Source organism: Entamoeba dispar, genomic scaffold, assembly GCF_000209125.1.
Source record: "Entamoeba dispar SAW760 scf_1105229459241 genomic scaffold, whole genome shotgun sequence".
NCBI lineage: Eukaryota > Evosea > Mastigamoebida > Endamoebidae > Entamoeba > Entamoeba dispar.
In genome coordinates this window covers 4,016-12,869 of record NW_001853594.1, presented here as the reverse complement: position 1 = coordinate 12,869, position 8,854 = coordinate 4,016, and the positions used below count along the sequence as shown (strand labels likewise).

General features: G+C 25.3%; 6 protein-coding genes across 6 annotated transcripts in view, besides 7 other annotated features; 1 reads left to right on the top strand and 5 right to left on the bottom strand.

Annotated features, from left to right (window-relative positions):
- The window catches only part of EDI_169350 (heat shock protein, putative), a gene marked incomplete at both ends in the record, with an annotated part of 1,599 nt that extends 806 nt beyond the window's left edge, over positions 1 to 793 (bottom strand). The window contains one exon of the mRNA XM_001733248.1: positions 1 to 793. This exon is cut by the window's left edge and continues 806 nt beyond it. Within this exon, the coding sequence (XP_001733300.1) occupies positions 1 to 793 (793 nt within the window).
- A 39-nt stretch (positions 794 to 832) lies between these two features.
- Positions 833 to 957: a repeat region.
- A 510-nt stretch (positions 958 to 1,467) lies between these two features.
- On the top strand, positions 1,468 to 3,660 carry EDI_169340 (uncharacterized protein; the record flags this gene model as incomplete). Its single annotated transcript, XM_001735538.1, has 1 exon — positions 1,468 to 3,660. One exon carries the CDS (start codon positions 1,468 to 1,470, stop codon positions 3,658 to 3,660), a length of 2,193 nt encoding a protein of 730 aa, XP_001735590.1.
- Positions 3,661 to 3,667: 7 nt separating this feature from the next.
- On the bottom strand, positions 3,668 to 5,278 carry EDI_169330 (elongation factor 2 kinase, putative; the record flags this gene model as incomplete). The annotated part of the gene is made up of 1 exon (XM_001735537.1): positions 3,668 to 5,278. One exon carries the CDS (start codon positions 5,276 to 5,278, stop codon positions 3,668 to 3,670), a length of 1,611 nt encoding a protein of 536 aa, XP_001735589.1.
- Positions 5,048 to 5,100: a sequence feature (AT_rich).
- Positions 5,279 to 5,283: 5 nt separating the features above from the next.
- Positions 5,284 to 5,386: a sequence feature (AT_rich).
- A 172-nt stretch (positions 5,387 to 5,558) lies between these two features.
- Positions 5,559 to 5,696: a microsatellite.
- Positions 5,697 to 5,710: 14 nt separating this feature from the next.
- On the bottom strand, positions 5,711 to 6,727 carry EDI_169320 (nucleosome assembly protein, putative; the record flags this gene model as incomplete). Its single annotated transcript, XM_001735536.1, has 1 exon — positions 5,711 to 6,727. One exon carries the CDS (start codon positions 6,725 to 6,727, stop codon positions 5,711 to 5,713), a length of 1,017 nt encoding a protein of 338 aa, XP_001735588.1.
- Positions 6,728 to 6,800: 73 nt separating this feature from the next.
- Positions 6,801 to 6,821: a sequence feature (AT_rich).
- Positions 6,822 to 6,850: 29 nt separating this feature from the next.
- EDI_169310 (leukocyte elastase inhibitor, putative) lies at positions 6,851 to 7,960 on the bottom strand (the record flags this gene model as incomplete). Its single annotated transcript, XM_001735535.1, has 1 exon — positions 6,851 to 7,960. The coding sequence occupies one exon, from the start codon at positions 7,958 to 7,960 to the stop codon at positions 6,851 to 6,853; it is 1,110 nt and encodes a 369-aa protein (XP_001735587.1).
- Positions 7,961 to 7,967: 7 nt separating this feature from the next.
- Positions 7,968 to 8,011: a sequence feature (AT_rich).
- Positions 8,012 to 8,015: 4 nt separating this feature from the next.
- Positions 8,016 to 8,053: a microsatellite.
- Positions 8,054 to 8,136: 83 nt separating this feature from the next.
- Positions 8,137 to 8,751, bottom strand: EDI_169300 (histone deacetylase, putative; the record flags this gene model as incomplete). Its single annotated transcript, XM_001735534.1, has 1 exon — positions 8,137 to 8,751. One exon carries the CDS (start codon positions 8,749 to 8,751, stop codon positions 8,137 to 8,139), a length of 615 nt encoding a protein of 204 aa, XP_001735586.1.
- Between the last annotated feature and the right edge of the window lie 103 nt (positions 8,752 to 8,854).

Here is an 8,854-nt window from a genome sequence, read left to right as displayed (position 1 = left end):
TCATTTCAATTTTATATTTATTTCTTTTATAACTTTCTTCTGCTTTTTCTTTATCTATTTCTTTCCATTTTTTCATTACAATTTCTCCTACTTTTCTATCAATATCTTTTCCTCCTAAATGTGTTTCTCCTTCTGTTGCTATTACTCTTTGATTTCTTTTATTTGTTCTAATTAATGTTATATCAAATGTTCCTCCTCCAATATCAAATACAAGTATTGTTTTCCCTTCTTCATATTTTTTATCATATCCATATGCAATTGCTGCTGCTGTTGGTTCATTTATTATTCCTATAATTTCTAATCCGGCTATTTCTCCTGCATATATCGTTGCTTTTCTTTCTTCATCTTTAAAATGTGCTGGTACTGCTATCACTGCTTTCTTTGGTGCTATTTTATATTCTTCTTTCGCTTCTTCTATTAATTTTCTTATTATCATATTCCCTATTTCTTCTGCTGAATACCATTCTTCTTCATTCACTCCTATTTCGACTTCTCCATTCTTTTCATTTCTTCGAATTTTATATGTTAATTTCTTTCCTTCTTTCTCAATTTCTGAATCATATTTCTTTCCTATAAATCTCTTCGTTTCATATATTATCACCCCTTGTGAACTTCTTCTCGCTTCTTCCCCTATTATTCTTCCTTCTTTTGTAAATCTTACTATAGACTCTATCCTTTCTTTCCCTTCTTTGTTTTTTATCACTTCAACCCTTTGGTGGTGCTCATCATATCGTGCTATACTTGATTTCGTTGTCCCTAAATCTATCCCTACTACATACTCCTCTTCATTCATGTTTTCTTCTTTCTTTTCTCGTTTTTTTTTTCTTATTTTTCTAAGTCAAGCAATTTTGGAAAAACATTATTTCAAATGAAATAAAACATTTTGAAGAAACTGTTTTTTCTCACTTCTCAACATGATGAAAACCCAGTTACAGGTAGTTCATAATTGATTTCTTTTTTTATTTTTCTCTTGGGGTGACTTCTCATTTCTCGATTTGGTGAGAGTAGTGAATTAAAAAAGCTATTGAGCCTTGTTTTATCTATTTCAATTAAGTAAAAAAGTTTTTATAAATGATTAAAAGAAGGAATTAACTAATAAATGGAGAAATGGATAGTTGTAGAAATAAAAGATATAGTTTTGAAGAACTTGAGAGGGCGTTTCATCACAACTCTGACAAACAAGAGAAAGAAAAGGTAAGAAATAAAAAAGATTTACAGGGGATAAGTTAATCCTTTCTTTTCTATTTATTATAAACTTTTTAGCATCTTAAAAGAATGTGTCAATTGATAACGAATAATATGAAATTATATACATTTACAGTTACTACTAATAAAAACAATAGTTACAGAGTTAATTGAAAAAATATTTCATCAATCTTTAAAAGTTTGTATCAATGAAAAATATAAAAAAAGGGTTTTTATAAATTAAATCAAGACCCTATCGGCAGATCCATCAAATCAATTTGAATGAGTTCAGTTAATCTCGTTTTAAATGCACCAAAATTTGTTAGAAAACCTAAAAAAGTAGAAGAGTCTACAATTACAACACATGAAACAAACAATGAATCAAAAACACAATTAAAGATGGATGCTAAAGTATTTGTTCCAAAGAATAGAAAAACTGTTATATCTACAAAAACAGAAGTTCCTATTACTAGAACAACTACAACAGAAAATCAAACAATTAATATTCCTAAACCCCAAAAGAAAATAAGTGATGACACAATAGAAGATGACGTTGAAAAAATTCTTAATACTGAAAAAACTCCAGCAAGATCATCATCTGCATTTGTTCCAGAAGGAATATTAACAAATAGTCCAATACCTAATCGTTTACCAACAAAACAACAAGAAGAGAAATATGTTCCACCATCACCAAAAATGAAATATATTTGTTATACACTACAAGAAATAGAGAATTTAAGAAGTAAAGCTATTCATTTAACTGAAAGTGATGTTTCAAGATTTAATAAAATGGCAAGTGAAAATAAAAAGAAGAAACCTATCGTACCAAAGAATTTATTCACAACACAATTAAATAATGATGAATTAGTTCAATCAAAGATTCTTGCTATCTTAAATAAACTTAGTGAAGAACGTATTGTTCCTTCTGTTTTAGCAATTGAAAGTCTTTTAAAGACAACTAATGAATTATCAATTTTCCTTGATATGTTGTTTAAAAAGTCTATTAATGAACCAAAGTTTGCATCGTTATATGTTGAATTTTTTATTCAAGTTAAACGTAACCCAAAAATTTATGATAAATTTGTTCAAGGAGAGAATGTCTTAATGAAAACATTACTTGAAAAAAGTTATCAATTATTCCATGCTATTCCTCAACCAAAACCTCGTAAAGAAGGTATTACTCCAGAAGAAGAAATTCAATTAAAAAATACAGAAGAAATTGAAAAATTAGAATATTTTGGTACTGTTCGTTTAATTGGTAAATTATATATTCAAGGAGCTGTTGTTTGTAGGTTACCATTAATATGTTGTAATGAATTACTTCAAGTAGGAAATGATTTAACAATTGAAGCATTAACCATTTTAATTAAAGATGTTTGGAAGAATTTAAAAGATGAAAGAGAAGATGAACTTCAAAAGATTTTAGATCAAATGAGACTAACAGAAAATAATCACAACTTAGCTAAAAGAACTCATATCATTGTTCAATTATGTCTTGATAGTGTTGAATCTAATTGGGTATCTTCATTCGTTGAAAGGTCTGTTTCAACACCTGTTAAAGGAAATATTTATAGTAAATATGCTCCTAAAAAATCAAATCCTGTTAAACCTACTCCTACTAGAGGTGCTCATCGTATTGAAAGAGAAAAAAAAGAATATGACTCATCTACACCAACACAAATGAGAACACCAATTCCACAAACACCAACGTATACAGCTGGTGTATTTGGAGAACAAATTATATCTAAGTTCATTAAAAACGAAATACAAATTGAAGAGATAATGAAAGAAATTGAAAATAGTAATGCGTATGGTGAGTGTGTTAAAAAATTAGTGTCAATGTATGAAACTTGTAATGAAAAACAATTAATTAAAATTAAAGAACTTATTACTCAAATATGTTGTACAGATTGTGAGGCATTATTAAAAGATGCATTAATTAATATTAAAGAAGATAATGAAGGACTTGAAGGAGGAGCATCAGATGTAATGGCATCATTATTTAGTCAAATGATTCTTAATAATAAGTACCAATGGGAAGAACTTGGAGGATATTTAGATGAAAAATTTGAAGATATGATTATGAAGAAAGCAGGAGTTAAATCTACATTATACGTTTTATCTCAAATTATTCTTGAAATGATTCGTAAAAAAGGAGTTAATGAAATTAGTTCAATTCTTAAAGATAAAGAAGAGTTATTTGAAGAAGTTATGTGTTGTGGATCATTTGGAGCATCATTATTTAGTGCATGGATGAAAACAAGTAGTGGAAGTAATTTATCTATTAGAGAAGAAAATGAAAAAAGAGTTATTCCAGAATTAAAAGAAGTAATTCCATTATTAAAAATCCTTGGAGAAGGACAACAAGGAGAATTTAAGAAAATGATTGAAAAATTATGGATTGATCCAAACGAAATGACACTAAAGAAATTAGAAGAAATCAAAATATTATTAACTGAAAATAATTTACTTTAATTATTTGTTATTGACTAATTGTTGTTATGTAACATTTTGTTTCTGCTTCTTCATCTGCTTCAAATGTATCAATACCATTTAAATTTAATTTAAAACACACACTATTGCATACATGTTTTTGAAGAAAAATATTCATTCCATTAAATCTATGGTTATCACCACTACACCCAAATCTACAACTCATCTCATGATGAATTGCCATATCAGTTAATAAATAATTTTCATTATGAATAACACCTTGTAAATCACTTATTAATAATCGTCTTCCACTTCTTACATAAGTAAAATGACTAAAACAATTTAATGATGCAGAATAATTTTCTAAATTCACTTTTCCATCATTTTTATTCCAATAAGTAAATCGTTCTTTAAGTAATGGTTCAATTAAAAATATATTTTTTCCTTTAATGAATTTACGTATTTCTGAAATAGTATAAATTTTTTTTGATAATGGTGTTATTGTCGGAACAAATAATTTAATATTAACACATTGAATAGATGATGTACTTAAAAAATTAAAGTCATTCAAAAATTTCTTTGTTACAGAATAACTTTCTAAAATGCCAATATAATTATCAAATGTATTATTAATTATATCATGGTCATATTTTACTACAACTTCTTCTTTATTATTTAATAATCCTTTATGTACTATTTTAAATCTTCCAAGTCCAGAACATTTTAAATCAACTTGAAGTTGAGATGGTTCTACTTCAACTATTGTTGAAACACCATATGACTTATAACATTCATCTGAATTAATATAACTTTCAGGAATTGAAATAATAATACCATTCATTACTTCTTTTTCTTTACTCATAAGAAGTTCATTCATGTATATTCTTAAATCATTTAATTTATCATCAAATAAAGTATTCTTAATATCAATATCTAATAATTTATTAAACCATAACTTATTAAGAAGACATTCATTCAAATTGAATTTATTCCAACAAATATGTTCAATCTTTTTAGAATGAATAATCTTTTCATTAAATTCTTGTTGATATTTATTATCATATTTTTGTGTTATAAAAACAAAAAGATGGTCAATAATAATATTGTCTTGTTCTATTATTTCTTTTGTTTGTTTATTAATGTTTATTGGTGATTTATCAAACCAAATAATTACCTTCTTCCCATCATTTTTTATTCTCCAATCTACATTTGTTATTTTAGTAATTATATTATCAAATGGTATTTGTAACATATTTTCTTTGTTATAATTTTCATCAATAAAACGATTATTATACTCTTCATTATAAAACTTTTCATTTTCAATAAATTGTGGATGTGAACAACAAAATCTATTAAATTCATCAATATAATATTGAATAAATCCAAATCTCATTGTTGAATATCGTTTTATTAAAGTCATTATCTTTTCATTTATAATATTTATATTTTTTTTATTATTCTTTTCGATAATAAAAATAATATCAGTCATTTTATCTTTTCCTTCATTTTCTATTGAATTCAAATATGATAATATTTGATATTCTGGTTTTTGTTTTTTCTTTTTTCCAGAATATATTGTTACTATACTTTCATATGTTTTCATTCGAACAATAGACTCTTCAAATTGTTCTTTACTAATACCGTTAAAATCACTCTCCATATTTGTTTTTTTCTAATAATGTTTTTTAGTTTTTTTAATAAAATAATTGCATGTTTAATTCTTTTATTTGTTTTCTAATAAATAAAACTTTGATTAAAAAAATTATTAGTTCACTTTATTGTATAGGTTCTGCACAACAATAATTCAATGTTTTTGTTACCACTAAATAATTAAACAACATTTTTTTCATAACCCCTCCTCTCAACAAGGAACTGATAAACAATATTATTTAATTCTTATCAGTATTATACTACAACTAAATTTAATGAAGAAAGAAACGAATTAAATGAAAGAGATTTAAATAGAATAAAGAAATATAATAAAAGATGAAATAGAATCTTTAAATAAATTCTTTTATTTAATAAAGAAAAGAAAATAATAAAAAAAATAGTTAAACAATAAAAAAAAAAAGAAAATACTAAATTAGTAAAATTATTGTTGAGTACATTCTTGAGGTGCTGGTTGTGTATTAGAATCATCTTGTGTTGGTTTTCCATCGATAATTTGTTTTAATGGTTTTTCATCATAAGCATCTTCATCTTCATCAAGGTCTTCTCCTTCATCATTTAATAATGTTTCATCGAAATAATTTACAGCAGCTGGAATTACTTCATTAATTAATGTAAGTAATGCTTGGAACATGTCATGAATAGGTAATGCCTCTTCATCAATTAATCCATCATCATTAATGTCATTATTTAATACTAATTCTTGTGGATAAAATAAATCAAAAAATGATTCAACTTTTGTTTCTTGTTGATTTCTTCCTTTTTTATTTGTTTTTTTTCGTGTAATTTTAAATCGAGGGTCTTTTCCTTTAACCCAGTCAAGTGGTGTAGTTGTATTAATTTTTGGTTCTTCAAATTCTCCTTCAATATCTCCTAATTTATATGTAATTTGAATTGATATTTGATTATTTCTTAAATATGGATTATTTCTTAAATATGGATTATTTCCAAATATGAAATTTACATTATATTTAAAAAGTAATGACGGTGTTCCATCTTTTAATGTACAATCTTCTGTTGGAAAATAATCTGCATTAATATCTTGAAGATAAGTTAATATGATTGAATCTTCTTCATTTCCTGATAATCCATCAAAAATTCCTGAATTTTTTAATACATGAAGCCAAAAACATGGTATTCCATTTTGATATTCTGATGTTTCATTTGGTGGACATTCACTATTTATTTGATATCCTTGTATCTCTTCATCAGTTAATGGTGCTCCCATAATAATAGCTTTTCTACGTTCATAATATGGTTTAGCTGATTCATTTAATTTAATTTGTGATTCATGTTTTTCTTTTTCTGATGCAATCTTTAATTTTTGATATTCTTTAGCAATATTTTGACACATAGAAATATTTTGATGAACTTCTACGTTAACCAGTTTTAAATATTCTTCATATGTTTCAGCACTTAATAATTCAAAGTAATCAGTCATTTAAGGGTTATTTTTCTTTTATTTTTTTAAGTTCTTTTTTCTTCTCATATCTTAAAAACTATCTAAAACAAACTAAATTTTTTTTTTATTAAAACTTTTTTGATTAATGTGATGTATAACATCTTATTCAAGTCTTGGATGACTTACTTTTCCAAAGAATAATGGATATTGTTCTTCTCCAGTGATTATAAAGAAATATGGTTTATTAATAATAACATCTCTTGGTGGTTCTAGTGGTAAACAACATCTCATCATTGCAATTCCTGTTGCAGCAGCAGCAACTGTTCCTTTTTCATCAACTTCAACAACAGCTTTATGAATAGCTTCTGAAACACAAAAATGTCCTTTTGCCATTTTACTGAAATCTGCACTTTCATTAAAAGCATTAATTAATCCAAGACTTTTTAATTGTTGATTCATACTAAATGATGTTTCAATTTTAAATTTTGGAATAGTAACGTTTCTTTTTTCTGAAAACTCTTGAACTGTTCTTCTTACATATTCTTTTAATTCTCTTATATTTTCTTTTTCAAATTCTTTCATATTATTTGGCATAATAATTACCATAGAATATTTATTTCCAACATATGGAATATTAACTGATGTATATTTATCTGTAAATACTGCTGAACATTCAAAACGTTCTTTCATTCCTATAACTTCTTCATCTCCTTCAAATTTCATTTTCTTTGGAAGAATTTTAAATGGTGTTTTCCATTCTCCTTTAAAATAAATAGCATTAACAATGACAGCAATTGTATCTCCACTAATTGTTCCTGGTTGAAGAAATTCAATAATTACTTTTCTTGTTGCTTCTTCAACAAATTTATTAATTTCTTGTCTAATATTTTCTGCATTAGTCATAAAATTTCCATTTTTTAATTGACAATTAAGTGTGTTTATTGCTTTTTTATATTCTTCAGTAAATTCTAAATTTTCTGATGCCCAAATCCCATTGACTATATCAACAGTAACACTTGATGTTGGTTCTTGGTGTTTAATAATGCTTTGTAAAAATTTTATAAAATTACTTTCTGGAATAGAAGCAAATCCAAACACCTTTTCTAGTTGTGTTTTTGTTTCAGAAGCAGCACCAATATAAAGTAATGAAAATGCAATAAACATTGAATGTGTAGAAAACACAATATCTTCTTTAATTGGAGATGAGTCATACCAATCAATACAAAGTTTATAAAGAGCATTTTGCATATTTTCAATATCTTGATAATTCATTGATACGAATATTTATTAAGTTCTTTTTATTAAGTTTAAATTAAATTTATTGAAATATTTTTATTTTTATTTTGATGTTTTTTTTTTATTTTTTTTCTAATTAGAAAAATAACAAAAAAAAAAAACCAAAAATCAATTTATTATGTCATAAAATCTTTACACAACGATTTTCTTCTTTATTCAAATTCATTTAAATTTTGAGTACAAAATAATTTACTTTTAGGATAAATTGGTAATGGTTCAGTGTACATTTTTATTACTTCATCAGAATCTATATTTAATGGGATATCTCTAATAAAACCATTAGAAACATCATTAAAATCTTGTTGGTCTTCATCTATTTGCATTTCTATTGTATGTTCATCAATACGAGGAGGATTAGTAAATTGAACAATAGGTAAATTAGAATTTCCAACATCTTCAAGGATTATCATTACTTTATTTAATATATCTTCAATATAATTTCTACTATTACAATTTTTCATTTGTGGATTAGTAGAAATAGTTATTTTCATATCAGGAACATAATATTCTAAATAATCATTAATTGGAATTTGATCAGGAATATTTAAATCACAAGCTGCTGCTGTTTCATAACACCAACATCTTGCAGTATTAGATACTGTATATCCACCACCTCCAACAAGAATCATTGGAAGTCCAAATTTTTTAACATATTTCATACAATCACAATGTCCTTGAATTGATAAATTAAAAAATCCTAATCTATCTCCATTTAAACTATCTGCTCCACATTGCATTACAACTACACTTGGTTGAAATACTTCCATAATTCTATCTATTATTGGATAAAATAATCTATGATACCCTTCATCATTAATTCCATCTTTTAATGGTACATTAATACTATAATTTTTTCCTTCATCAATTCCA